This window comes from Bipolaris zeicola, assembly GCF_000523435.1.
Source record: "Bipolaris zeicola 26-R-13 unplaced genomic scaffold scaffold_45, whole genome shotgun sequence".
NCBI lineage: Eukaryota > Fungi > Ascomycota > Dothideomycetes > Pleosporales > Pleosporaceae > Bipolaris > Bipolaris zeicola.
In genome coordinates this window covers 92,421-120,185 of record NW_006912094.1, presented here as the reverse complement: position 1 = coordinate 120,185, position 27,765 = coordinate 92,421, and the positions used below count along the sequence as shown (strand labels likewise).

Below are 27,765 nucleotides of genomic sequence, written 5' to 3'. Positions count from 1 at the left end.
CATGATAGCCTTGTACCCTATATATGCCTTTGATTTCTCCATGCTCGTCTTGAATGCTAACAATCTGGCGTTACTACTACTCAGCCGCAGCCTTCTCCACATATTAGGCTGTCAGATAGCTTGGACGCCCGACTAGACACACACTCACACTAACACAATGCCTCCACAGCAGGGTGAAGTGTCACTCTTGACACTGTAAGTAGTACGCCTTTAGGCGGGAAACGCCCTATTTTCTGACATTTTCCACAGCTTCGCAGATGTGCACTACTACATCTCTCCGCCTACACAAAACCCCCCGCACCACCGCTTCGACAAGAGCTCCTATGTCTATCTCTACCACAATCCCATGCGCCAGAGTGGGCGCATCGAGATAGCAAACCATGCAGGCACTCCCCATCAAGATGCATTTGCCGGTCGTAAGTCTTCGCGAAAAGATATGTCTTACAGGGCGCAAAGGCTGATGGCGGGTACTGCACAGAGCTGGACACAGTGAAGATTGAGCAGACATACAAGCACCCATGTCTGTTCACCCTGACAGTCGACGCATTTCAAAGCCACAATGGAACCGCAAGCCCTCATCAGGACATGTCGCAATGGCACCTCCCTACCCCTGACCCCTCGAACCAGGGCAAATACATGTACAGGCTACATACAGTAGATATATACTTTTGGACGCCAGAGGACGCGAGTCTCTTTCTAGACTCCATCCGCAGAGTACTACAGCCACACCAACTGCAGATCACGCGCAACCCCAATGCAACCCCAATACACTCCGAGCACAAGAACGATACGTTCAGTCCCGTCATCGCTCGACTAGAGAATGCGGCGATATCACATACTAGCCGGAGCCCAAGTATCAGCACTACACAGTCATTCCCTGGTCCTCCAAGTGCTCCCCCACCAACATCACCCCCTGCAAGCGAGCAACCGCCCAACTACGCCCCAATGGCTTACAACCCTGCTGCGCCTGCCGCCCCTGAACCCATTGCTCATCGCGAGAAGACACCCCCGCCAGAAGATGCCAGTGATGGAACTGGTCTTGGAGCCTCTGCTGTGCATGACCAGCATGCCGCGCAGTACAGCAATCCTTTACAAGCATCGTTCGCCCCCCAGCCAACGTCGGGAGCATACTTTCCTGGACCACCTGCTCCAGGACAAGGCTTCACTGGTCCACCTGGTGTGCAGCGTACAAACACTACAGGGTCAGTACCAAGTGCACCGCAGAGCCCGCCATCATTTGCGCCACCACCATCTGCTCCTCCCCTAGGTCAAGTCAACAACACTCCACCCCCGCCAGGATTGAGCCGGACTTCGACCATGCCTGTTCAACAGTATGCCAGTGCCAACTACCCCAATTCTCCTGGCTTTCCTCCAGCTCCTCAGTCTCCTCCAGCACATTCAGCCGTGCCCTCGCCTGGCTTTCCACCCCAGCAGTACCAGCCCATGGCTTCTCCTGGCTACTCACAATTTCAATACAGTAGTACAGCAGCACAGGCAACACAAGCGCAGAACATACACCAGCAGGTCTATAGGCCGACTGAGAGCGAAGCTGCTGTGCACCACCACGAGAACCCGAATGCACCACAACGCAACTCCAACATTGGCAAACGGGTAGACAAGGTTGAGAAGGGCATTGGCAGTTTCTTGAAGAAATTGGACAAGAAATTTTGAGGGCCCGTCAAACGAGCGCAATGTTTTTGTACCTCCTTTGAAACTTTTTTTAGCAAGCGTAGACGTGTGACGGAGTGACGGCCTTGATTGATGAAATTACAAACATACCCCTGTATACATTTCACCGCCACAAGGGGGACAAGGTCGACTGTGCCACTTTGAGGGGATAGATCGACGCATGAATACGCACGTGAATTTGCGGTTGCTATGCCGGCCGAGGACTAGGTCTAATCAGAATTTGGTGCTAGCGTATCCTTGAGTCTGCAAGCGCCCAAAAATAGCACGAGGCTTTTGGAATGACAAGGCTAGAGTTTGCCTCCCAACGCTGATGTGAGAAAGCTAGAGGTAAAAGTCGATGATGGTGCCGGTGATGCCAGAACCCCGCATGTGGACAGCAAAGTGGTCAATCGGCATGATAGTGACATGTACATGTTTCTTTTGAAGCTGGGATGTATACGCAGCCTTCTCCTTAGCCTAGGGCCCCAGCCACAGACCCCTGGCCACAGCTTCCAATCAACACAGCATTCTGCATCATTCATCAGCCAGCCGCCAAGGCAGGTATCCGGGCGCAGCCCAGAACATAGCTTACACCAGTTCCCCTCCCCATTGCTGTTCACTTGTTCCCATTTCTATACACCTATAACGCCGAACATCCTAACCACAGACACGGGCTTCGCGACGCTTGCCTGGCTGTTTGGCCGCAACGGTTCGACGCCTCTTAGTAGCGCATAACAAGGCCGAGGACGCGGGCCTGCCGAAGCCTGGGCGATCCACACTACTCGGAACGAGTGATCTCATTGCGAAAACAAAGCTCCGTTCACACTTCTTGGTTGACGCACTTACCGTTTGACCGTTTGGCCGTTTCGACGTTTCGACCTTCCGACCGGACCGGTACAGGGTCTTATCAGTACTATGTTTTTGCCCGCCCATCATGCCACCGACGAGGCTTTGGGGAAACGAGAACTCTCCAACCAGGCCAGGACCTTTGTTGTTGTATGTCGAATCCCTCCCGTCCTTGCCCGCCTGCTACAACCAACCCCAAACGCTTTGCCCGACTCAAATTTTGCTAACGCTTTGCCACACAGGTTGGAATCGCTACCGGAGGTATCTTTACGATACTCATAATCACATACTTCCTCACCATAAAGTATCGCGCACCGTCCGCCAACGCCCGCAAAGCCCAACAGGCACAAAAAGACAAGCTACCCTCGCTGTTCTCGTGGAAGAACTTCCGCAAGCGCCCGCGCCGAAATGAGTACTCGACCAGTTTGCAGGATACCGAGTACCGCGGAAGCACCAGTAGAGCAAGCGGTGAGATGAGCGGCGCAGCAACAGGAGATCCCGAGAGGCACATTGGCAGCACCAACGCGAATGGCGTTGACCGGAATACCTCAATTCGCAGTGTTATGACGCTCCCTGCATACTCTTCCGCCGCGAGGGAAAACGAGAGGGTGCTGGCACGAGAGGGCGAACGGGCAGGCATGGACAACGTCATTGAACTCCCAGAAACACAAGACGAAGAAGAAATGCAACGAGAGCAGGAGATGGAGTCTCTGTACCAAATCCGACTGGCACGACGAGTCGAAGCAGCGGAACGAGAAGCACGCCGACAAGCGCGGAGAGAGGCACGGGCACGAGGCGACGTCCAGGCACTTGCAGACATTCGACGAAGAGCAGAAGAGGCAGCAGATCTCTCTGTATCACAAATGCTCATTGCAGAGCATCAAGCCAGAACACGAAGCCGTGAGCAACGAGTCTCGTCTGTAGCCTATGGTGATCTCGGTGTTGCAAGGCACGATGGCACTCGTTTACGCGCAAACTCTTCAGAGAGCGACCATCGTCCCCTGCTTGACTCGGCCGCCTCGTTTGCTAGTGGAGGCGGTCGGTCTCGTGGCTACACTAACGATACCCATCAACGCGGCCTCTCCGTAACCTCCCTCGCCCAATCTGTCGAGTCCCACGGATCCGACGACTACGACTTTGCCGATGCTTCCCGTACCAGCTCGCACTCACATTCGAACGGCAACAGTGAAGGGTTCGAGGTGATATCTCTAAACCCAGAAACAAGTCGCAGTGGAAGCAGCGCACCGTCGCCACACGTAGACATTCCAGCAGAAGAAGCCCCTGCATACGAAGACCCACCAAACTACGAAAGCCCTATCAATACCAGAGCCCCGCAATTACCGGCTCTGAATCTGGACCTGGAACGGCTGCCCAGTATACAGATTACTACAGAGCCAACCCCCGTAGATGGGCGAGCGCCATCCCCACTGCGATGATGATGATGATGATTCTCCTATCCAACTCTTTTATTTCTCTTAAATAAAATCATCTATTCTTTGGCTATTTAATACTGAATCTAGATGGCCGTTTGCAGCTTCTCAGTCTTTTCCAATCTTTGCTTGAAAAGAGTTTACTCGTTCATTTATACTCTTAGATTCACACATCAAACGATTATACGAAGGCATTGCTGTTAGAGACGCATTTTTTATATACACAATTTTTGCATAATTTGTTTTACTTTCTCATCTGCGCCATACGAGGGCGTGTATACACGGCAAAGAGTAGGCGGTCCAAGCTGTGGAAAATAGGTTGCTTGGTCTCGTGGATGGATACTTTCTGGGGAGGATTTTGCTATAGGGCATCACTGAGATAGTCTAGTAGATAGTAAATATGTAGCCCGAGAGTCTCTCAAAAATGTTTAATCGCATTTTGTTTGGTCAAGAAAGAAGAGCAGTCTTGACGTAAGCAACTAGAGTAGTCCGAACCTTACCTTTCCTGTTGTTAGTAAATAAGGCGCAGGAGAAATGGAGGTGACGTTCTAGTATCAAGATACCATGCTATTTCTTCTGTCACTACTAGTACACTTCTTCGAAATTAATGGTACAGCCTATATTGCACCATCAGAAAACATATGGGCACTGCTCAACCATTTCCTAGTACGTCTGGGCATCGCATCCATAGCCACTATATGCACAAGCCACGAGACCCGCTTCCACATGTGTCTGAGAACGCACCACAGCATATACAAGGTTTATTTGAAGCCCCCCCCTAGAGACTGATGGCAGTGGCATCTCAACAGATGTCAGGCTGAGTCATATTTCCTTGTGACTTTCTCACTCAAGGCTTTAGACTTGTAAGCACACCAAACTGTAATTCATCCTTGTTTCCAGGCTGCTCAGACTTCTCATTCACTAAATTCCACCGTAACTGTCTGTTGCAATGGCGGAAGCGAGTGCTTCTGAGATGTCTGGGGGGGGGGGTTCTGGATAGCATGAGACTCGGGCTCTTTGGATACCAGAAGAGTGTGTACTAGCATAGGGTGATACTTCTAGGTATGTCTCAAGGTCGTCTGGAATGGAGCTTGAAGGCAAGGTACTGTTTCTCGTTGAGGTGATGGCGGATTTTATGTAGTGGCCTGTCGATTCTGTAAAGTAGCTGCGAAGAGGTCATCCAAGAAAACTCTCCTCAGTAGATTGATCCGGTTCTTGGTGATATGTCGGCTTCATTCTTCGAAAGATTCCTCTAAGGTCGCTCTCCTGGGGATGGAGATACTGATGCAAATTGTTATGGCAAGATCATCACCTCTCCTTTGCCTACCAAAATAGCACCAGGGTGAAATACGTAGCCTCCCAAATAAAACCCTAGACACCTGGTCATTGTTCTAGTGTCAAGTGTTCCCACGAGACTTTTCTTGATCACACTAAAGTGACAGATTGACTCAGTCCAGTATCAGACACTCGCCCAATAGGATACTGGATGTAAGACTGGTCGACCTATCCAGTCATAGTATGAACTTTCTATAAGAAGCCGCAGAAATACTTCAACAGTTCTTCCAAAAGTAGCTACTGAGTGCCCCTACTTTCTAACGCATGACCAGTAATACCTCCAATAGTGGGAGTGTTATGTAGAATATCGCAATTGGCAAACGTAGCGAAAAGGACGAGAAAAAGCTCTACAGCACATCATATACTTCTTCTGGACTTTTATCTGATGATGCAAGGTTGACACAGGCTGGAAATGGTGAGATGCATTTAATCATCGATGGGTGTAAAGAGAGGAAGAGGATGGACTCTTTGCCCTCTAGTCGTTACATGAAAATGCGAAATTTTCAAGCACTATGATCTTTGTCTTCTATTCCTGCTCGAATCCCTGCTTAATGAAACCAGCCTTCGGAACATGGTCAAGTTATAATTATTCGATGTGGATCAATATCATCGTGTCCTCAGCAACCAATGGCTATATAACCAACAAAACGTTTCGAAGAAGGGGTCTGTTCTAAGGATTCCGAAAATGTCAATGAAATCGAACCAGGCCTATATCTTCCCCTGAATCGAGTTCCAAGACGTGTATAATCGTTAGCTCGATATTTATAACTAACAGCTATGTACTTAACAAAGAATGGCAAATCCAAGGCCTAGTGCATGCATGCAGGATGTACAATATGAAGACCTCATGTAAGTAAAAATTACCATGAAACTGTATACATGCGCTCAGATATCCAATCCTACCATCGGCGAGATAATATTCCACAGGTACCACCTCCCCCTTTTACGCATTCGACAGTCCCATAATTCTCTACCTACCAGCCCCCCCCCTCCCCCCTTCCTAAATCCCCTTACACGTAGGAAAGTGTAGCAATACAGTGAGCTACTGTGGCAAGACGAAATTTGCAGTCTTCAAGAATATTTGTATATAGCCGTGATCGGAACCCTCTTGCTTTACCAGTATACCATGAGAGATACACATATCGTTCTGACGCCCTTGTTGGTATTACTATCCCAGAGCCCGTTTCGATTATCGTCGATCAAGGTGATGTTGATACAGGATATTAGAGTATATTTATCGATTATCGAGAAGTAAATCCCCAGCCATGACAAAATTCAACATGTTAAATCGCTTGCATTGAAGGCTCTAGGTACAAAGGAGTACCAAGGAACTCGCCGTTCTTGAGAAAATAGAGCTTGAAGAGGCAAATTATAAAAAGAAGCCTCTTCTGTTTATGAAACTAAAAATTAGATTGTGGTAGAAAAGAAACATTAGAAGCTAGCAGTGATAATACCCGCCCTTGAATGGATGACGATCTCAAGAAACGAATTGCCGCAACGTCTATCTAATATTTCCTTTGAAGTTCCCTCTACGCTGGGAGTAATTGAATGATTAGATTTCGTGATTGAGAAAGGTCCGCAGAGGGTCACCTATTCTGATATTAAAATCCCTAAAAAAACTATCCCCGCAACTGTGTTTTCCTTCAAGGAATGGGGAATTGGAGATAGAGAGAGAGAGAGCGACCTCTGAAATTCCTGAGAGAAGATGGAATAGAGAAATTTTTGACAGTTGCTGTTTACAGAATTTTTTTTTTAAAAAAAAACCCCCTCTGTGTCATGACAAGTATTTTTCGATTCCGAAAACCAACAAGGATATTATTCTAAAGTGCTAATGCTACCTTTCCCTTCATTCGTACGAACGCAGCAAAGACCAAAATAAATAAATAAAAATATATGCCGGTATTTCTCATCGCGCGTTATCCAGAATTCCATAAACGGTAAACTCATAGGATCTATTGCACATTGATTTGGAAAAAAAAAGGCCCGAACATGACAACATGTAGAACATGTTTTCGCGCAGATTGGGTTTTTTTGCTTCAGAGTTATTTGCGGTAAGTAGAGAGAGAAGTGTCAGAATTTACAACATGTTGCCCCCCAAATCTTTTGGAGAGAGAGAGAAAGGCCCTTTTTTTCGGCGGGGCCAATGCCTGTTTCCCGTCTTCCTCAGCTGCGATAAGAAACATTGTGTAAACTTAAACTTGTTATTTTGATTGGAGAATTCATTTTTGTTATTCATTTTAGGGTCCTGAACAACGCACACACACACACACGATGTGGTCCCAAGATTGGCTTACTTACGTAGACAAGCTCGGATACTATTTTTCTCTCTTCGCTACTTACCTTCCTCCCTACCACTGTCTTTTTGCTGTCTGTCTTTTTGTTTTTGCACCGCCCCTTTGCCACTCTCCTCCGACTGGACCAGCGCAGTGACCGCGTTTTCTTTGTCTTGTCAGCAATGACCTCAATTTTTTCCCTCCCCCCACGACGGAGTGCAGATCAGATGGTTACGGCCTTTTTCAGGGCATGGGTATACCTGTTCTGTATGGAGGCTTAAGTGTGCTTGGCGTTGTTGCCACTTCCAATTGGCGTGGGCCAGGACATTGCGCTAAAAAAGACAAAAGTGTAACTAGGCTATTCTTTTGCAGGCAATTCCGCCATGTCAGGTGCTTTTGTGGCGTTCCTTTTTTGGGCCAGCAAGATCAGAGGTGCACGTTCGTTCGGAATGGATTCGTTTCGCTCCAGTCGATTGTTTGCGGGAAGAAGCGAAGGTCGGGTCCCATAGGAGTATAGTTAGGCATTGGATTCTGGAAACAAAGATATGGGCCAGATGATCTGCAGACCCTGGAGCTGGTTACGGATGTCTCGGAAGGGCTTCAGCCCTGCTGCCAGCACCAATGGCATATGGTAGCGCGCTCGTGACAGTGCTCTAGCTTGGCATGATATAACTTTGTCAACAACGCAGGGCTTGGGGTCTGGTTGTGCTCACGCGCAAACATGTTCCCATTCCCGGTCAAGCGGTTCGTAACGCCACCCATTGCTATAGCATGGCCAATGTCGTGGCAGGCGGGCCATAATGCAACGTCGAGGCTACTGTGCATGGCAAGGCGCTGGATTGGGCGGTTGCGTGCTCTGAAACGGAGCGACGAGCGTGCTGGACAGGACCTCTGGACGAACAGGACGTGTTGAAGCGATATTGCACATGTTTGGGGCGCAGAGCTTGGCTGGCCGGAAGGGGACTAGCGTCTCTTGTGACAACGCGGCCAACACTGCTATTTCCGGGGTAAGATCAATCAATCGACCCCCCCCCCCCCCCGTGTGCATAGCCAGCCACTGGTCAAAAGTAATTATTCCGAGGGATTATCGAGGGTAATGCGTTGCTGATTTGTACTGACACCAAGTAGAGTTTGTTTGCATGTGTCTCACGCACGGCTAGGCTATATTGATGTGCTGCTACACTAGCATACTAGGCGAAAGAAACAATCTACGTGCCGCCTCTGACTCCTTTTATCCGGGATTCTAGAATACTGTACAGAGTAGGGCCTATCTTGCTACCCTTTGCTCCGAAAACACGACCTGGGTGCATCTCCCGCGTCGTCAGTCTCACAGGCCATCACCATACGCCCTGCTGATTGGCTGGCCCGCCCATGTGCATGTGTTCCATGCCGTGACGCAGGGCGCGCTAGATCGTTGATGGCGTGGATGCTCCGCCGTGTGGTTGTTGCGCCATGATGGCCTGAAGTTTGAGCGCCCGCCAGACGTAGTATCGCACATTATCCACACGCTTCAGGAAGGTCAGGTAGATTACCCGCCTGCTTGTCGGAGCTTTAACAAGATCGATGTGCGCCGATAGGCCAGTGCGAAGACGAGCAGATACCATGACTGCTTTGCCAGTCCAAGGCCACTTCTTGGTTTCTTCTTCAGGCCCCAGCGGATAGGGGAACCTTGCTCCGAATGGCACCATAGTAGCGTGATACACACGACTTCCATGCGGATCGTCCCTCTTTCATGCATGGGCCAAACATGATGACGAGCAAAGAAAACATGCACATCGACACATCTCGCGCGACCGTTGACGAGGGGCGTTTTTTTGGATTTTGTAAAGATGCGAATGTGGCTTCTAGCCACAACCTTCCAAGTCTACTCTACCAACCAACCGTCGGCTCTCGCTTCCATATCAACCGAAGAGGAACCGGCCACATGCCTCTACACGACCTAGACAGGCGCCACCGAATCATTGGTGCAGCGCCCAGAGTCATGGAGTGTTGACAATAGAGTGGGACCCCGGGCCTGCCGGGCGTGGTCCTTGTGTTGACTGCATGCCTGATCTCATGCTGGTCAGATGACGCTCAATTGTTCACCTCTGCCCTAATCGAGCACTTTGCTGTGTGTCTATGTGTGTGCGGGGGACGGGAAGCACGTTGATGACATGCAGTCTAAAGGATTCCGAGGAGCTTCTGGGGCCATGTCGCATGCTACTAGTAGTATCAGTGCGCCAAAGACGCTGACCATCAAGCTGGAGTCGTACTATTAGATTAGTCTACATACTCCACTGTAGCCTCTACAAGACTTCCCCACGCCGGCTATTGTACGTTTCGTATAGACATGGCTGTCAAAGGAGTAATAGGCTAACATCCTTCTCCGTTGCGTCTGCGGCATGGATGCCACGAGCTGCGCTACCATCCTAGCGCGTCCCGTACTATCGGTGGGGGACTGGGGGGAGGATCCAACCCTCCAGCTTACAGTGGGCCCCCAGATTACAATTCTTCGCTGCCATGCGGAGGAGGCACTCAGCATGCCTGACCCATCTGCCAACCGTGCATCACCTACTTGATCTGCCTGTTCCCGGCGCCGGTCCTACAACCTTCTTTTTTTCCCTGCGCCACCCATTTCCTTTTCCCTTCCATACCCGCTCCATGCCTGGCCCACTCGGTATGATATTTTCGAACAGCAAGACTGGTCTTGTTTTTGGCATGTAACATCTTTGCCCTCCATCAGACGAGACGAGACGAGCGTCAACCCGCCTAACCTGCTGCAATGACCCCTCAGCACCACGACTCCGATTCTGCGTCGTTTGTCCTACCAGACCACATCCACCCATGGTTACGCGCAGTCGTCGTTTTGGGCTTTGTCAGCTTCTTCGCCTCGGTATCCCTTCTACTGGTACTCACATACAAGCTCGTGTCCTGGCAACTCCGCTCCAAACGGAGTAACCAATTCGTCATCCTAATCTTCAACCTACTCTGGGCAGACATACAACAATCCCTTGCTTTCCTGCTAAACGTCGAATGGCTGAGGCTGGGATCCTTGGAAGTAAAAAATCCGGTTTGCTTTGCGCAGAGTTGGCTAGTCTCGACGGGTGACTTGGGAAGCGGCATCTGGTGTCTCGCCATCGGTCTACATACCTTTGCGTCCGTCATCCTAAACTATCGACTAAAACCCCGGGCCTTTTACCTGACTATATTCTTGCTATGGTTATTCATCCTTGGGATTTCTACCGTTCCCATCTTCGTGCATGGCAAGGGCATCTACGTTCGATCCGGTGTATGGTGTTGGATCAGTCATAACCATGAAGACCTTCGACTATGGACCCACTACTTCTGGATCTTCATCGCGTAAGCACCACGCTGTCAGTCCAATGGTTCATGCTAACTCTTCTACCAAGTGAATTCGGCAACGTCATCATATACGCCCTTATCTATGCTATATTGATCGTCCGCATTCGCTCAGGCCACTACAAGCCCGAAGAGTCCGAACGAGTACGGTCCATCGCCAACCTCATGGTCGTGTACCCTCTTGTATATATCATCTGCACTATTCCTCTCGCCAGCGCGCGTATGGCGGCCATGTCAGGCAGCCCACCATCACTAGCACGCCTCTGTCTCTGTGGTGCAATCATCACTTCCAACGGCTGGCTCGATGTCCTCCTCTACACAATTACTCGACGTATCCTGATATTCAGCGATGAGCCGCCTTCTGAAGATAACGGCATAGACACATTCGCAGTGTTCTGGGTAGAAAAGCCAACGCGCTTCGGTGGCGAATGTACAGTCGAAGCCACAAACTCGCATGGAAAGACCCGAAGGGGCAGGAACAAGAGCAGAATCACACTCTCCTCAAGCAACGATAGCTCAGATGACCTCGTCAGCGCAGGCGCCACAGACATCAAGCTTATCACAACCACACAAGTCACCAGCGAACTAGCGCAACCCGAGGATGTCGAAGAAATGGAAGCCGGAGCGCGAAAAGCACGACCTCGAACACCAAACTCAAGATGGAGCACCGAATCGAGTGACAGCCGCAACATGAGTCTCAAGGACTTGTCTTTACCGCACATCCCATAATGAAAGTTTCTTTTCTTTTCGCCCAAGACTCATACTTACAACCCATTATCCCTCTCCCCCGCAACCACACGGGAAAACGAGCACTGCCCGAGCCGACCATACGGCATAACCCAGTGGGGGGAAAACAAGCATACTCCCTGTGGCAACCACGGTTTTCCCTTACAATGGAAGAAACACACTGCCAATGCACACTATATGTGTTCACGGCCTAGACCACTGCGCAACCGCACCAGCGAAACCTGGGAAGGGGACGGGTTGGGGTTGCGGGAACCAAAAACAAACCCCAAAACTCCCGCAACTTTTGTACATACCTTATCTTCACTTTTTTTTTAACGAAACACATGTCAAGCCTCGTGTACATAGACAAACAATCAATCAAACCAAATCAAAAATCTAGGACTTTTCCCTCTCTCCCGCTCTCTCCACACATTATCTACCTTTCCCCCCCCCCCCATCTATAGATTCCAAAAAAAACATCCACAATCCCCACACAGACACCCAGCGCTTCGGATAAAGCAAATCTTCAAAAATAAACCCATCATATAACACACCCCATCCATGTCCTTATTCCCACTACGCACCCCTACCACCCCCTATCTTGATTTTTTGGGGGGAGGGGGGGGGGAGGTAGACGGGGTACGAGGGTTCCGACACCCAGCGCTTCGGCAAGTGCCAAGCGTCAATGCGCCCCCAGCCGCTTTGCTTTAAGCAGGGATGGTAAGGAGTAGGTTAATGGGGTTGATGCCCTGATAATGGGTGTTTGTCTGGGAAGGAGGGTTGCGAAAGGGAAGGGAAGATGTGACTAGGATGAAGAATATCTCGAGGTTGTGAAGGAGGGATGATTAGATGGTTGGGTGTGGTTTGTGTTGGAGAGAGAAGTCTTATGGGCTAGGGCGAAAAAAAGGTAGGAGTATGGTAGTTGTGGTGGTGATACTGGGAGGGAGAATCTGGGGGGGTTTTTTTTTTCAATTGCAAGGTAGTAAGTATCCAAGCGCGGGTTGTTGGTTTCAATGGCCTTCAGCAGTGTATATGCACGACATCGCACGAGATATATGCGTGACGATGTTGTGTCGTAGATTGAGGATGCGCACGCGCCTTTGATTCTCTCATAGAGTGCATCAGAGACCCATACGGTATGAGATACGAATTACGAAGGGAGGTGAGTATACATGAAGCACACTAGAGCCATTGTGTTTGATAAGATCAATGAGAATTGCAGCTACAGCACCAACTACCTAACACAATGTACCACTTGCTTGTTGTAATCCTCCTCTTTCCATCGTTGCCATGAAACCCGTCGGGCATACAATACCATAAAGGAAACTCCACCTCGCTAATATGCCACAAAGGAAAATAACATACATACGTACATACATGCATACATACACACTGTTGCTGCCTTGCTGTGTAATTACCTCCAAACTAAACCGAGTCAAAAAAAAAGAAACAAGCCTAAGAAACGAAGCCAGTAGAAGCCAAGTCATCAAAAGTCGTTAATTTAGCAATGGATTTTGTCCCCAGTACGATCTATCCCTTCATATCGAAAAGGATAAAACACAAGAAGACAATACAAATTCCTGCCTCCCCTCCCTCCAAAGAGTAAGAAAACAAGAAGAAGAGAGGTATACAATTTTCTGCAAAAAAAGCAAGACAAACAACTTGTCCCAGTTCCGATAGAGAAAAATACCCAGAAAGGACGTACAACGACAACGTCCAAGTAGGTTTGGAGTAAAGAAGAAGACGAAGAGCCAAAGGCCAAGAACATAGACATCATCCCTTGTGGAGCCCAAGAAAAGTGGGCCTCAGGAAACCTTATCGAGACCGCACCCAAGCGCACTCTACGCGGCAATCGGTTGCTCTTCGCCATTGAGCTCGCCATCTTCTACATTTTCATCAACGCCAAATCCTGAATCCCATTGGCGCCTAGAGCTCTTCTTCTTGCCCTTCTTGGCAATCTTGACCTTCTCGCTTGTCTTGGCAATCTTGCCCGTGACAACGCGGTGCAGGTCAACGCCCTGCGTCTTGACTTCGACACGCTTGAGCTTCATTTCTTGTACAGCTTGAAGAGCTTCCTGGTTGCGGCGCTTGAGATCGTCTGCAAGACGCTCATTCTGTTCTTGGAGTTGGCGCTGCGAAGCAGTCAGGGCGTCGATGGTCGCGCGCGTATCTTCTTCAGCAAGGCGGAAGCGCTCCTTCATCTCTTCGATTTGAGCTTCAAGAAGGACAATCGTCTCGACACGAGCATCGCCCAAGAGACGCATCTCGGTGATTTCGTTGTTGCGGTCCTCGAGCAACTCTTCGTACTCGGCCGTGCGCTTCTCAGACGAGTCTTGAAGGTTCTTGATCGTCGCTTCATGTGACCTGATGACGGCGTTGAGAGAGTTAATCTGGTCGTTGTGCGCACCGACAATGTTCAGTAGCTCATTAGCCTCCGCCTCGACACGTCTGGACAACGAGTCGTTCTCTCTTCGGTAGCTCTCATTCTCAGCCTTCTGGTTGCTAAGATCCTCCTCGAGATTCTCAATCTTCTCCTTGAGAGCGGTAGTATCTTCGAGATACATGCGCTCCTTCTCAGCGACTTGCTCAATAAGGTCCTCAATTTCACTTTGTTGACGTTGCACCTGGTTGTTGAGGTCGATGATGTTGGCTTGAAGAGACGCAATCGTAGAGCTGGTTGAGTTCTCCAATGCGGCATATTTGTTAGTAAGGTCTGCGAGCTGAGCGGCGAGGTTGGCAACCTGGACATCGCGGTCTTGCTCGAGCTGATTACGTGATTCGGTCATATCGGCAAGGTTGTTCTCAAGCGTCGCGATGTCTCCTTCAAGCTGCAGAATCTGCTGCTCCAGTCGGCCAATTGTCTTCTCAGCGTTCTCACGAAGCTGAGACTCAGACTCCAGCTGGTTGTTGAGCTCATTTTCGCGCTCCTCTGCATCCTCCTCAAGCTCACTGATCGCGGCCTCCTTTTCTTGTTGGAGCTGGAACAGCTTCGAACGAAGTTCATTAGCCTGAATACCAGTGTCATGAAGACGAATGTTGAGATCTTCAATCTTCTCGTTGGCTTCATCCAAATCAGCTTCGGTCTTCTCGCGTTGAGCACGCTCGGCGGCCAGATTATCCCGGTATTCATTGAGCTGCTCCTTGAGCTCAGTGACGGTGTCTGTGAGATTCTCGATGGCGTTGGCGTGCTTGTAGACTTGCTCAATCTGCTCATCCCGCTCGGTTTCGGCAGCTTCGCGGGCCGCAGTCTGAGTAGCCAGACGTTCTCTGAGCGTGCTCATATCTGCGGTGATATTGTCGACATCGGTTTCCATACGCTCGATGCTTTCCTCTAGTTGCTGAATGTAGTCGTTCTTTTGCTCAACTTCGGCTTCTGCCATTTCACGACCCTCCTGTTCTGCCGCACGCAAATCATCTAGGGCGGCTATGGCCTCCTCATGTTCCTTCTCCATGCGGGCGATGGTGTCGTGGTGGTTATTTTCGAATTCAGTGGCTGCGGTAGTGACATCGTCAAGGTCCTGGCGGTACTTTTCAAGAGCTTCTTCAAGCTCTGTCACATTCTGCTTGTAGGTTGCATTTTCGTCCTCAAGATCAGCGATATCAGAATCTTGTTTGGTTAGCTGGGCCTCTTGTTCGTCATTCAGGTTGGTCAAGGTAGCATTGCGCTCCTCAAGTTCGAGAATGGTACGCTGCTTGTCTTCGTTTGCTTTGTCAAGCGTGAACACATCCGACTCTAGCTGCTTCACTCGCTCCTCGGAGTCGCCGAGCAGGTCTAGCACACCTTCGTACTGTCGTCGAAGAAGAACCTCAGTCTTTTGAGAGTCCTTGAGCAGCGTGATTTTTTCTTTCAGCTCGTAGAAGATGCCACCAAAGAGCTGGGGAACCTTTTGCAGAAGTTGTTGGTTAGTGACACCAGATGTGGTACCAGGGAAGAACTTCTCAATCTCAGCGCGGATGTCTTCGAATCCGTGTCGCAATTCAGCCAAGATGTCGCTCGAGGAGGCACCGGCTTCGACGAACCGCAAATTCTGCAGCTCAATCGTGATCAAGCGCAATGCGCCCTGAGACTCGCCCAAGGCTTTGCTGAGCTGTTGCAGTTCCCGTTCGTAGCGCTCAATGGCTTCATCTTCGATCTTGTCCATCATTACTTCCTCGCCTTCGGTCAAGCTGTCGCGGTGGAGATGCGAAAGGGTCGGCAGAGACTCGAGGGTCATCTGGCTGGAGATTTCGAGCGCACGAGAGGCGTATTTGCCAGTGGGGATAGGCTCCATGTCGAGGTCTTGCGACATGTGAAGGTCTTCGGGATCAACCATGACGAGTGCTTCTTCATCGTCGGAAAGATTGACAGGCTCCTCATTGTCGTCACCGTTGTACAACGAGGATGCTCGAAGCTCGTCGATTTGTTGGCGAGCCTCATCTAGCTGCACTTGCAGCTCGTCGGCGTGTGCATCGGTAATATCAATCTCTCCGAGGCGGCGGGCTTCGAGCTGGTACTCGAGATCCTTGATTTTTTCATCTTGTTCGCGCAGCTGGCGGCGGAGCTCGAGGAAGAGCTTCTTGTCTTTCTTCTGGTGGTCTTCGAAGCTGTTTACCTCTTGACTCAGGTGGCTGCGGCGAAGCCGGCGCCTAGCACGGCTGTCGAGTACTTGTGTGAGGGGTGCAAATTGAACGCGGTTGGAGTTGTTTTCGTCGACCTCATCTACACGCTCAATGTGCAACTGGGCAGGCATGGACATGCGGGACCGGCGGATATTAACGAAGCGCTTGCGGGCAGCACCAACACGATCAAGGTGGGGGGTCAGGCCTGGAAGTGGTTGCGTGGAAGCTTGCGGGGCCATGAGCTCGTCCTCGTCGTCATCATCATCGTCGACGGCGACGGGAGGCTCAGAGTGTCGTCGTGCGTGGCGGCGGGTGGTGTGGCTGCTCTGCGTCTCGACGTTGATATTGTCGCCCTGTTGCGACCGCGAAAACGATTGCTGAATTTCGTGGGCAATCTGGTCTTCGTCATCTTCAACCGCAATTCGCTTTGTGCGCTTCGTCTGCGAGAGCTCAGCAGAAGGCGAAGCAGTCCGCTTGCCGCTGGAGCTCATGTCTTCCGAGGGCGTCTGGAACTTGGTGGATGGGCGGCCGCGCTTTCGTCGTGGAGCGTCGCCAGGGCCCTCGTGGTGGTGCTCAGATGGTAGACCGCTAAGACGCGCCATGGTGGTACGTCTAGGGGTCAATTGCTATATTCTACAGCTGCTGTTAGCTCCCACGGTGCTGGGAGAGTCAATCACGCGTGATTATGCGCGTGTTGGAGCTCCGTACCTATCTATCAAGAAAGAAAGCGAACAAAAAAAGGGCCAGCCAGAAAAACGTGGTCCAACCGGTGAGCGGGTGCAAGGCCAAGAAAGGTCTGGATAGAATGAAAAATGGGGTGCCCAGGCGGAGGGAGCGCGGTGGAATGGACAGCAGCGGGGCACAAGAAAGGCAGGGCAGGGCCAGCTTTGATCTAGTGTGGGTAAGAGGAGGTTGAACGGGCGCCTGGGATTGTGCGACTGTGCGTGAAATGGGGTGGTTGGGCAAGTGGAGGCTTTTTGCTACGTCAATGCGGCCCATGCATGTCTACGCCTACGCTAGCCCTTCGCGGGTGACGTCGACGCGACGGCCTCTTGGGCGCGTCTTCACTAACTCATGCTTACGCACTCGCTGCCTTGGGCCCTCTAGGTACCACTTGAACCTTGAAACCCGCCCCCATACAGGTTTTTGGCGAGTGAACGGCTGGCGCTTGCAGTCACCCCCCGCCTCACTCGACGTCACCACGTGAACGGCGCCCGCACAAGCATCAGCGGCTGATCTTCCCACGGCCTGGAATCAAAGGGTTCAATACAGCCAGCCCTGTCAGGGGGATTTGCTCGCGAGATGCATGACGACGCCGGATCCCCTCCATCATCCCCTCCCGCACGTGGCCTGGCCATGCATCCGTTCCAAGGTTCCATACTCTACATACTGATACCTATGTGCGTACATACATGTACCCCTTGTTACTTTTTCAGCAAAAAATCGCTTTTGAAAAACAACCCCTTTGTCGCGCTGGCAATTCCGTACAGTCCCCCCATCGGCCACGTGCTCCAGAATTGCCAGTATGCCCATTCGCTCCACGACTGTCTCTTGCGCCCACTCTTGTCTCCAGCAACGCCTTGCAGATCGACACGCACCTTCTCGTACACGCTCGGCAGACTCTCAGCGTGGTACTTCCTGCGCAGCTCCATGTACTTCTTCTCGTCGTAAATCCCCCAAAACTCTTGCTCGGTATAGTATGCATGTGCGTACAGACACTTCATGCCCCCAAGCGCCGTCACCTTGGCTTCAAAGTCGCGGTTCAGCTTGATGAAGGCCTGGGCGTCATTCGGCCCCATGTCCCAGATGCCCACGTCCAGCAGAATGTCGTCCTTGACGTTGTTGCCCTGCGAGAAGCTACGTTCGCCCAGCGGCGCCGATTTGACAGGACACAGCCAAAGGGGCCAGATGCCAGTCTTCTCATCAATCCATCGAATGAACTCATCTGCTGTATCATACGGCACCCCGTAGTCTTGGATGATTGTCCGAGATGCAAGACCTGACCGGTGCAGCGCATGTACCATTGTTCGCGAGTACATAAAAGGATCCAACAGATAGCGAGTAACACGGTTGAACGGTGTGACAAAGTACTTGAATGCTCGTAGTCCAGACCAGAAGACGCCCCGGTCGTATCTGAACAAGTACGACTGTGTAGGTATGAGCTCCCGGTACGTCGTCTTATCTCCCTGGGTCCGCTTTACAATATCTTCGGCGTGCATGTAGAGCCAAGGGTCTGCTGGTTGGTCGAAGCTCTGGATCTTCCTATCCATTGGCGCATCCGTCAAGCGCCCAATCATAATCACTCCGCTCTTCAAAGAGTACATGATACCATCCATGTAATCGACGGTATAATCATCCTGATGAAGTCGAAGTTGCTTCACCGCTTCTTCTGTACTGCTGACGGGTATGTACTCCAGCTCTACGTAGTTACTGGCCTGAATGAGCTCCATTTTGAGTAGTGTGATGACGCCCAGGCTTCCACAGCTCCCGGCGGCTGTGAAGAACAGATCCCGGTGGTCCTCCGTGGATGCCCACACCACCTCACCGTTGCCGAGGATAATCTCTATTCCCGAGATGGTGCGGTCAAAGAGCCCATATTTGTAGGAACTGCTTTCCCCACTGGTGCCAGCAAACCTAGTCACGTCCATCAGTGTTCGTGGCTCGAAGATATATCATGTTGCATATAAGAAGGGTGTCATGGGCAAGGATCTTGAGCAACTTGGACCTGACCGCTCGAGTGCAAAAACAAACGTTCCACTTACCCACCACCAACAGTAATGTTCGGCAGCTCCATGACAACCTTTGGTAGGAATCCCTTTGCCATGGTAGCTTCCACCAGCTTATCCATCGGAACATTCGGCTCTACGAGTACCGTCTTCTCCAGCTCGTCGAATTGCAGCACATGGTCCAGCGAGCTGACGTCGATGACTTGATTGCGTGCACGAGACGATGTTCGTGTTGACAGTGTGGAACCATGATATATGCGAAAGGGTGTCTTGGATGCGCTGAACTTGGCAACCCGCGCCGCAAGAGACGCTACTGTCGCCTTATGTGTTTCCATGATGAATATTTAGTGATATGAGAAGAGGGCAAGGCAGTGGTTGAATGGAAAGAAGGTGAAAGACGGAGGCGCGATGCTTTTGCATATATACGTATAGTATATGTAAGCTGGGCTGCGCCTTTCTCCACCATCCGTCCGATCCTGCCAAATTCAAGAGTCGACCAATCGCTCCGGACCAAGAGTCGCTTTTGTGCGGGGCAGACAGAATTGCTTGTTTGATTGCCTCGGAGAGCCCACCTTCAGATAAGGGCATGGTGGCTTGTTTTCTCACAAAAGGATGGCACATATGCCATGTGTACCATGAGAATGCATCTGTCTTGCTTTCGGCTCATGGGCGATCGGCACGTAGCTTCCATGTGGTGGGCGGAAGCGCGGAACAGGCTCCACTCGCTACCAAAGCTGACGTATGTAGGACGAGCGGGATCCCTTCTCATCTTTTGCTTGATCTAGGCTCGTGTAACCAGCACAGACGTTACTTGATTAGCCGGCGACGTTGCACTCCCAGATGCAGCAATGGTAGCAAAAGAGAGCAAGGGTGGATGGTCTGTTGTCCGATCTAGCACTAGCATTGCAGTCCACACTCCAGCCAAAGATGATGGGGCCCACTACTAGCGCGACTTCTTCAGCCTCACCCGACAGTCAGCCTACTCCTACCTTTTGTAAGACTACGGGAGACGAGGGGCGCAAAACAAATCGTATTATGCGTGCAGGGTTGATTTCACAATGTACGGACAGAGTTTTTGACAAAGCTGTCCCGCAGCATGGTGTTTCCCTCCGTCGTTAGGGAGATGGGACGAGTTTGCAGCATATACTACTGTGCATGGAGCGAAGAGGATAAAACATTTAGGATGAATGAGAAATGCTTGTACATATCTATTCCAAAGTACTTGGTTGGCATTAGGTATTGATACGGAGCCATCATCATAGCCAGTTGCTCCACGTCGTCAGCCCAACCCATGTCCATGTTATCACCTAACCCGAGTATGTTCAACGCTGACAACGATGCAACTCTGTGTCTCAAAGTCCGATTCTTTGTAATGACCAGAAAAATATGGATATTCTCAATGATGTGATGCTGGCACCCATGACATGGCCTGTTCAGCAGCTCTTTCTGCAATCACCCCCACTGTTACTGCCATTTGAGACGAACCTACCGCTTTTGCCTACGTCCAGGCACACAAGCTTCCCTTCCATACACGGCTATACAAACAACCCCCTCAACCTGTTACAGCCCATCCTCCTCCATCCCACCACAACTCAACTCTACCAACAAACACCACTCACCCAACAAGATCCTGCTAAAGTTCATCAAGGTACCATAATCCCAGCGCTTCTCCTTCAAGTACTGCCCTCACTAATGTACTCCGTAACCCAGACATTCACCACCATGGGTGCCTATCACTCCGTCATGGCCTATGATTCAGACATGGCTCAGGCCATCACCGCCATGACCGACGTGCTTCGCAGCATCAACACCACCCTGACCGAAGGGGCCCGCCGTTTAAACAGGCACGAGTCCTCGAACCAAACCGACCCTACCAATACCCTTCTCAGCCGCGTGGTCAATCCCGTTCTTTCACACGCATACAGCATGAAGGAACACTTGACCTGCATTGATATTAAAGGAGGAGATATCAGCGCCCTTATACCCCACTTGACCGATATCAAGGGGTTGAACGATATCAAGAGGTTGAACGAACTTCTGAAACCCCTCGGATTCAAAATCGTGAAGTTGAATCAATACGGGCAGGTAGATGACGACGGGCTGTTCACCTTCCACTGCGTCGTCATCGTTTGGTTTACATTCCTTGCGGTGGTCGTCGTTACTATACTTTTGTCAAAGGCAATTCCCGCGTTGCGCGACGCCTGGGAGAAATCCGAGGAGGGCTGGAATCAGATATTGGCTGAGCGGGCTGACGCAGAGGTTGCCGTTATAAAGCAGAAGTTGGTAGGAGAGCGTCAGCGGTTGGAAGAGAAGTATGCGGGAATTCTAGCAGCAGAGAAGCGAGAGCGAGAGGAGCAGAAGGCCAAGCTGGACAATGCTCTCAGGGTGCATTTGGACCAGCGTGCCGCCGAACTCGAAGTGCAGATCGCGGAGTCCGAGGCACGCGACGCTGAGAGGGCTCAGAAGGCCCAGGAAGAGGCTGAAGAGTCCAAGGGAGAGTCTGGACGTCAAGAAAGAAGATGATGCTTGAGTTGCAGACTGACAACAACACAAGAACCGAGATGGGGGGGGGGGGGGGGGGGGTGAGAGTGAGCAGGTTGCCATTGGGCATCAGAGCGGGCATGCATACGAGGGTCTCGTTTTACCATGCATCTCTTATCTTGTTTTCTCCTTCTTCAACACGTAGTCATCGCCCTGGACTACTTTGTATGTATACCAGACAGATCAGACAGGAAAGCATTGCTCTTTACAAGCCTCTTCAAGAGGCCCCTGATTCCAGTCCCAACGTCTTCTTACCCCACTTGATCCTTGACCTTGTTCCATATCGAGGGTAGAGACGTAGCGGTGATGTGTGTGGGTAGTGTAGACGACGTGTTGGACGGGTTCGCTTGATTGGGCGGCGGACGCACAGACAACGTTCGCGAGCTTTCCATTTTGCCTTCCGAATCCCCGCTCCTCTTCGCGCAAACCATTTAACAAGCCGTCGTAGCCCTCGGTCCACACGCCCTCTACTCCTCCCCCTCCATACCCAAAAATGGCATCCACCGAATCATCTGGCCCTGTCAATGGCAACTATGCGCCACAGGGATACGAGAACAGCTACTCCACCGGCGCCTCCAACTTCACACCCTCGCAGCAACCAACCGCCAGCCAGCCCGCACAACAAGCAACCGCCTCTGAGATCCCAAAGGACGAGGTTGGGTGGTACTTTGTCGAGCAGTACTACACCACCTTGAGCAAGAGCCCCGACCGACTTTACGTAAGTCGCACATGCCAATCAACCCCTCATCAAGACATGTCGCTGACCCAAACTCTAGCTTTTCTACAACAAGCGCTCGCAGTACGTTTCGGGCGTTGAGGAAGAGAAGGTCAATGTTTGCTTGGGCCAGAAGGTATGTAAACACTCGTCCAGTATTCATATCAAACTAACGTGAGCACAGGCGATCAACGAGCGCATCAAGGAGCTAGACTTCAAGGACACGAAGGTCCGCGTTACCAATGTCGACTCACAGGGCTCTGATGCCAACATCGTGATCCAAGTAATTGGTGAAATCTCCAACCAGGGCCAGCCTCACAAGCGCTTTGTCCAAACCTTTGTCCTTGCCGAGCAGACCAATGGTTACTTTGTTCTCAACGACATCTTCCGTTACCTCGCAGAGGATCCCGAAGAGGAGGAAGAGCAGCAAGAGCAAGCTGCACCCGCTAACGGTGTCACCGAACCAGCTCCTACCGCCGCCGTCCCCGAGAATGCTGAACTCAAGAGCAACGAGGTTGCAACCAGCGAGGAGGCCTTGAACATGGTGGATGACAAACTACAGGAGGTTGTAAAGGAGGAGCCTGCTGTGGAGGAAGTTGCACCTGCAGCTCCGGTCCAACAAGTACCAGAGGAGGTTGAACAACCCGCTGCGGAAGAGGCACCCGCTGCTGTTGAGGAGAAGGCTACCGAGGCACCACAAGCCCCTGCCGAGGAGATCATTGAGCCCCAGAAGCCTGCCGCACCAGTCCAACCCGCACAGAAGGCCAGTACCGTCGCGATGCCTTCTGGTCCACCAAAGCCTGCTGCCCCCCGCACTTGGGCTAGCCTCGCCGCCTCTGCACACAAGGTTGCTACTCCTGTTGTGAACGCCCCCGCCTCCCAGCAAGCCGCTTCGCAGCCCAAGGCTGCTGCTGCTGCTGCCGCCGCCACTCCTGCCCCTGCTCAATCTGCAGCCGCTACGCCCAGCCAGCCTGCTGCACCCGCTCGTGAGCAATCCCCTGCCACAAGCCAGGGTGAGGCTGCCGGCTGGCAAACAGCTACTGGACACAAGAAGGAGCAGTCTCGCGCACAGAACGCCGGTCCTGCCGCTGACCCTGACCAGAAGCGTGCTTACATCAAGAACGTCTACAGCCAAGTCGAGGAGGGTGCTCTGAGGGCCGCTCTCACCAAATTTGGCGAGATTGAGTATCTTGACATCAGCCGTGGCAAGGTGAGTGAAACTGCATGTGCATATGGAAAAGCTACAGAACTAACATGGGTTTAGAACTGCGCCTTTGTTGACTTCAAGACACCCGCCGGGTTCCAGGCCGCTGTCGCTGCTAACCCTCACACGGTCAATGGCATCGAGATGAAGGTCGAGGAACGCCGTCAGAACCCTGGGCAATTCAACCGTGGGGGATTTGCTCGTGGTGGTGCTTCTCGTGGCCGTGGCGGTATGGGCGGCCAGGCGCCTCGTGGAAACTTTCAACCTCGTGGCCGAGGTGGTTCTATGCGCGGTCGCGGCGGTGCAGCTCAGGAGTCCTAAAGATCGACTCTGGTCGGCTCATTCTCTCTTTCCCTCTCTTTCCCTCTCTCTCTCTATCTCCCACATTCTTTGTTCGTTCCCTGTTGAGCTCGTTCGACTCGATGGCCTAACGACTGACGGCTTCAGCTATGTACTGTACTCGACCCTTTTTTTCAGCGCTTTGTATAAAAGTCATTTCATTTCGAGGAAAAGTCTGGGCGCACGCGTTCGTCCTTGGGGGTTTGAGCCCTTGCATAGCGAGCGGTTTCATTTCAGCATGGTTTCCTTGTGTACTCATAAGTGTTCGTCCCGCCCTTTATTTCCCTTTTCTTGTTTGCGCGCATTTCTGGTTGCCTAATGTATAGGGTGGGCGACGTGACGGTTAGAGGTACGGGCTAGGGACTGTCGTGGCATCTGGTGTAATGGATTCGGGTGCAAAATCAGACAGGCGTGTACAGCATGACATGTACAGGGCCATGATGAGATGGGGATGGGAAAAGCAATCGTAAAGACGCTCTAGTACGAATACAACATGTGCCATATTACATGTATATCAAGGCATCTTCTTGAAGCTACAATGGTATCATGGGATCTCGGCGGCGTCGCGATAACGTCAGCTGATAATGTATCATGCAGCCCTCATGTAGGTGCGCTGATCGCTGATTCGAGGATGAGACAGGCTACTTTGGATCGGCAGCAGCCCAATAGCTCCACGACTATGGGGGTAGCATTGATTGTACCTCCAACCTTCTGTCCTCCTCCCTGGACTTGTCAAACATTAACTCGCCCCCTTTGCTGTCTGCCGTCTGCACGACTGCTAAGGCGCATTGACGCGTTCCACGCGAGACTAGCAGTGCAGTAGCTCGCCGCGGGGCGAAGGCGGGGGCCGTCGCGTGCATCCATCCCATTGCCATCACCACTTCGGTACTTGAACGAGGCTTAGTACCAAACCTCCCGCGGCCAAACACCTCGACAGCTGCATTTGGTGCCATATGCCCCAAACATCTTGCCGATATGCGACCGATACCGGGCGGCGACGCCCTCACTCCTGCTGTTAAGCCGCGCTCTCGCAAGTCGAGCATCGACCCGGTTGCCCCTGTATCTCATGTACCCACTTCCTTCGTCTTCAAGCGATTCGAGGACCTGGAGCAGACCGCAGCTCCACTTCATGTTGCAACCTCTTCGGGAAGACACGAGGACCACGGCACGTACGGAGTGCAAAGTCTCGCAGATACACTCGAAGCTGCATTTGGTCCCGAAGATGCGCCAAAGCGCACCGACTCGCTCAAGACAGAGAGAACAAAGGGCCATGGCGCAAAGAGCTCAAGGCCAGTGTCGCACGGCTCGTCGATTGATTCAGCAACGTTGCCCGACGACGCCAGGGCAAACAAGACTTGGAATTTGAAGAGGAATCATTCCAACCACGGTTCCTATACACCCTTGAAGCTGCCTGGCGCAGACGTGTCCTCCCCATACCCTACTTCTGCCATGCCTAGCACACCGGCATCTGCTTCGATAACATCGCTCAAACTGTCCGACGAGGATTCCACCATGGATGAAGCTGTTAGTCAACCTGCCATGTCCAGCGCAGGCGAGGAGGACCATGTCGAGATACAGCAGGATGGCCTATCTTTTCCACAGCTTGTCATGCCCGTAATGCAAATGCCAACGAGACGACCTTTTACGACAAAAGGCAAGGCTATGAGTAAGCTAAAGGTGATGGTTGTTGGTGAAACAGGTGCGTAATACTCGGCATCTACAGTACGCGTTGTTGTGCAGCGCATCGGATACTGACGGTATGACACAGGAGTCGGCAAGTCGTCTCTCGTTCGATCCATCGTGCAGGCATGCGAAGACATTGTACACGTAGATCCTTTACCAACCCCCCAGTCAACCTCGCAGCCACGTGCATCCAGGTCCAAATCCCGTGCAAGGAAATCAGCATATGCGGGTACTACACGAGTGACAGAGATTCATGCAAGCACAAAGCCCTACCCGCATTGGTGGACTGATTTGGACGACTCTCGTGCACCGAAGAAGAGAAAGGGTAGTAGCGATAATGTTTTGGAGAGGAACATTTGTTTTGTTGATACCCCCGGATACTTACCAGGACCAACAGAAGCAGACGATATAGGTACCGTCGTCAACTACGTGGAATCTCTCTTTTACCAGACTTCTTCTGTCGTATCACTGGAAGACAGCGATGCGCTCGGACTTGTCAGTGGCAATGGTGGCGTCCTTGTGGACGTTGTAATTTACCTACTATCGCCCGGTAAGCTAAGTGGTTGCTTCGTCTATAATTTATTCTGACATTTGACAGGCAAAGACATCAGCAAGGACATTGAGTATATGCAGCGTTTGTCATACCTCACCAACGTCATTCCCGTTATAGCGAAATCGGATACCCTTTCTGCGCACGAGGTTGTAGCATTGAAGACCTCCATCCTCGCCCAGTTACAAACGACCGCCTTTAGACCCTTTTTCTTTGGAGAAACCATCGACGATGCGTTACTCAATGTGCAGGGCCTCTCTCTACCAAAGCCTCCAGTATCTGGTGCTTCAAGCGAAGGAAACCAGTATCCCTTTACGACACCCACCTATCCATACGCAGTATCCTCTACTCTTGGCCTGGACCATGATAACATGGATGCATCGCTGCTTATGTCGCCAGACTATGTACAGCCTCTTTTACCTTCAGAGTTGACAGCGCTAGTGAACCAAGTATTCGATCCTGAGTCTATTACTTGGCTTAGGCATTCTGCAGCAAAGAAATTCGTGGCATGGCGGCGTAGGGTAAAGCTTCCTGGCGAGTCGACCATGGTGCGAAGCACCCCTCAACCACGCAGTCCAACAACAGCATCGATAGGACTCAACGGAGCTACTTCTAATCGTAAGCAATAGCAATACCATATTCCGTGATGAAGCTAACCTTTGCACCAGCATCTCTAGCATCTTCCGTCTTCTCCGCCACCTCACCATCAGGTGTCCTAGTACCCGGTTCAGGATCGCCCTTCTACCCTTCAAACCTCCAATCCCCAATCCTCGCCTCATCCACATCCCTCGCCAACTCGGAAGCCCTCGAGCCCCCAGCCAACTTCTCCCTAGCGCGATACGGCCACTCTCCGCAAGGCGACCAACGTTTCAGTGAAATCCGAATCGCAAGATGGGCCACAGATCTCCAGCGCAGCCGCCGCAACGAACGCGACCGCTTCGACGAACTCCAAAGCAAAGAACGCGCTAGATGGATACTTGAATGCGTCAACCAAGAAGCTGCCAAAGGTTCACTGGTTGCAACATCTCCTGGCGCGGCGCCCAGAGCCGAGTGGGCCATGGTTAGACACGGTGATGAGAAGAATACGCGCGGTATTGGGAATCGCTATGCTAGAGCTATGGTTGGACTTGATTCTCGCGATCCCCTTGGCTTGTGCAATCTCAGCGACGAACTTAAGAGAAGGAGCTATGCGCTTGTCAAGGTCCTTGGGGGTGTTAGTGTCCTAGGCGCTGTCATTGTGGCTGTTTCGAGGGCGTGTGGCATGGAGACGGGGTTGATGCGTGCGTCGTGGTGGCGGTGGGTTAGTGCGATGGAGTAAGGTGGGTTGTTATGTGAATATGTAAGACGATTGATGGGATAACTCCAGTTTTGTTTTTGTTTTTGTGTAAGTTGGTTAAGGGGGGGCTGGGGTTACTGGAGGTTCTCTTTTGAAGGCAATGAAGATATGCTCTGTACCTTGTCTTGTATGTTTTTTTTCGAGCGTGTCTGGCGTGGTATAGAGTAGTTGGATAGATACAATGAATGAATTGGGGGAGGTGGGGAGGTCATGTAAAATGTTGACTGGTCAAGGAGTGGTTTTGCTATTATACGATTAACTCGGTGACCGTAATCATCAAGTCGTTTACTTAATTTCTTTTTTCATTTAATCTGCTTGTACTTTATCAAAGACGAGGACAGAACGACTCTTCATTATCATCTCCCTACATATTCTCTGGGTTTTCATCAAAAAAAAAGTAGCAAGACTACATCTTTTCACGCTGCACATAGCTCCATCCCCCCCCCCCCCCCCCC

General features: G+C 51.3%; 13 protein-coding genes across 13 annotated transcripts; 9 read left to right on the top strand and 4 right to left on the bottom strand.

The window, feature by feature from the left end:
• Nucleotides 1–157: 157 nt before the first annotated feature.
• COCCADRAFT_35458 (uncharacterized protein) lies at nucleotides 158–1,671 on the top strand (the record flags this gene model as incomplete). Its single annotated transcript, XM_007712537.1, has 3 exons — nucleotides 158–195; nucleotides 250–416; nucleotides 479–1,671. The coding sequence occupies 3 exons, from the start codon at nucleotides 158–160 to the stop codon at nucleotides 1,669–1,671; spliced, it is 1,398 nt and encodes a 465-aa protein (XP_007710727.1).
• A 423-nt stretch (nucleotides 1,672–2,094) lies between these two features.
• Nucleotides 2,095–2,403, top strand: COCCADRAFT_91932 (uncharacterized protein; the record flags this gene model as incomplete). Its single annotated transcript, XM_007712536.1, has 1 exon — nucleotides 2,095–2,403. The coding sequence occupies one exon, from the start codon at nucleotides 2,095–2,097 to the stop codon at nucleotides 2,401–2,403; it is 309 nt and encodes a 102-aa protein (XP_007710726.1).
• Nucleotides 2,404–2,583: 180 nt separating this feature from the next.
• On the top strand, nucleotides 2,584–3,950 carry COCCADRAFT_24999 (uncharacterized protein; the record flags this gene model as incomplete). The annotated part of the gene is made up of 2 exons (XM_007712501.1): nucleotides 2,584–2,664; nucleotides 2,757–3,950. The coding sequence occupies 2 exons, from the start codon at nucleotides 2,584–2,586 to the stop codon at nucleotides 3,948–3,950; spliced, it is 1,275 nt and encodes a 424-aa protein (XP_007710691.1).
• Nucleotides 3,951–4,508: 558 nt separating this feature from the next.
• COCCADRAFT_91949 (uncharacterized protein) lies at nucleotides 4,509–5,290 on the top strand (the record flags this gene model as incomplete). Its single annotated transcript, XM_007712535.1, has 3 exons — nucleotides 4,509–4,703; nucleotides 5,130–5,142; nucleotides 5,202–5,290. The coding sequence occupies 3 exons, from the start codon at nucleotides 4,509–4,511 to the stop codon at nucleotides 5,288–5,290; spliced, it is 297 nt and encodes a 98-aa protein (XP_007710725.1).
• A 3,668-nt stretch (nucleotides 5,291–8,958) lies between these two features.
• Nucleotides 8,959–9,240, bottom strand: COCCADRAFT_35456 (uncharacterized protein; the record flags this gene model as incomplete). The annotated part of the gene is made up of 1 exon (XM_007712534.1): nucleotides 8,959–9,240. The coding sequence occupies one exon, from the start codon at nucleotides 9,238–9,240 to the stop codon at nucleotides 8,959–8,961; it is 282 nt and encodes a 93-aa protein (XP_007710724.1).
• Nucleotides 9,241–9,806: 566 nt separating this feature from the next.
• COCCADRAFT_35455 (uncharacterized protein) lies at nucleotides 9,807–10,073 on the bottom strand (the record flags this gene model as incomplete). Its single annotated transcript, XM_007712533.1, has 1 exon — nucleotides 9,807–10,073. The coding sequence occupies one exon, from the start codon at nucleotides 10,071–10,073 to the stop codon at nucleotides 9,807–9,809; it is 267 nt and encodes an 88-aa protein (XP_007710723.1).
• A 240-nt stretch (nucleotides 10,074–10,313) lies between these two features.
• On the top strand, nucleotides 10,314–11,620 carry COCCADRAFT_91938 (uncharacterized protein; the record flags this gene model as incomplete). Its single annotated transcript, XM_007712532.1, has 2 exons — nucleotides 10,314–10,891; nucleotides 10,942–11,620. The coding sequence occupies 2 exons, from the start codon at nucleotides 10,314–10,316 to the stop codon at nucleotides 11,618–11,620; spliced, it is 1,257 nt and encodes a 418-aa protein (XP_007710722.1).
• Nucleotides 11,621–11,844: 224 nt separating this feature from the next.
• On the top strand, nucleotides 11,845–12,081 carry COCCADRAFT_92067 (uncharacterized protein; the record flags this gene model as incomplete). The annotated part of the gene is made up of 1 exon (XM_007712531.1): nucleotides 11,845–12,081. A coding segment is annotated over one exon (237 nt), but the record flags the coding sequence as incomplete, so codon positions are not given.
• A 1,037-nt stretch (nucleotides 12,082–13,118) lies between these two features.
• On the bottom strand, nucleotides 13,119–13,487 carry COCCADRAFT_92007 (uncharacterized protein; the record flags this gene model as incomplete). The annotated part of the gene is made up of 1 exon (XM_007712530.1): nucleotides 13,119–13,487. One exon carries the CDS (start codon nucleotides 13,485–13,487, stop codon nucleotides 13,119–13,121), a length of 369 nt encoding a protein of 122 aa, XP_007710720.1.
• A 4,153-nt stretch (nucleotides 13,488–17,640) lies between these two features.
• COCCADRAFT_92064 (uncharacterized protein) lies at nucleotides 17,641–19,277 on the bottom strand (the record flags this gene model as incomplete). Its single annotated transcript, XM_007712529.1, has 2 exons — nucleotides 17,641–18,850; nucleotides 18,979–19,277. The coding sequence occupies 2 exons, from the start codon at nucleotides 19,275–19,277 to the stop codon at nucleotides 17,641–17,643; spliced, it is 1,509 nt and encodes a 502-aa protein (XP_007710719.1).
• Nucleotides 19,278–20,664: 1,387 nt separating this feature from the next.
• On the top strand, nucleotides 20,665–21,465 carry COCCADRAFT_3739 (uncharacterized protein; the record flags this gene model as incomplete). Its single annotated transcript, XM_007712493.1, has 1 exon — nucleotides 20,665–21,465. One exon carries the CDS (start codon nucleotides 20,665–20,667, stop codon nucleotides 21,463–21,465), a length of 801 nt encoding a protein of 266 aa, XP_007710683.1.
• Nucleotides 21,466–21,976: 511 nt separating this feature from the next.
• On the top strand, nucleotides 21,977–23,723 carry COCCADRAFT_3738 (uncharacterized protein; the record flags this gene model as incomplete). Its single annotated transcript, XM_007712492.1, has 4 exons — nucleotides 21,977–22,201; nucleotides 22,260–22,334; nucleotides 22,383–23,408; nucleotides 23,463–23,723. The coding sequence occupies 4 exons, from the start codon at nucleotides 21,977–21,979 to the stop codon at nucleotides 23,721–23,723; spliced, it is 1,587 nt and encodes a 528-aa protein (XP_007710682.1).
• Nucleotides 23,724–24,716: 993 nt separating this feature from the next.
• Nucleotides 24,717–27,292, top strand: COCCADRAFT_91969 (uncharacterized protein; the record flags this gene model as incomplete). Its single annotated transcript, XM_007712528.1, has 4 exons — nucleotides 24,717–25,440; nucleotides 25,510–25,974; nucleotides 26,023–26,592; nucleotides 26,643–27,292. 4 exons carry the CDS (start codon nucleotides 24,717–24,719, stop codon nucleotides 27,290–27,292), a joined length of 2,409 nt encoding a protein of 802 aa, XP_007710718.1.
• Between the last annotated feature and the right edge of the window lie 473 nt (nucleotides 27,293–27,765).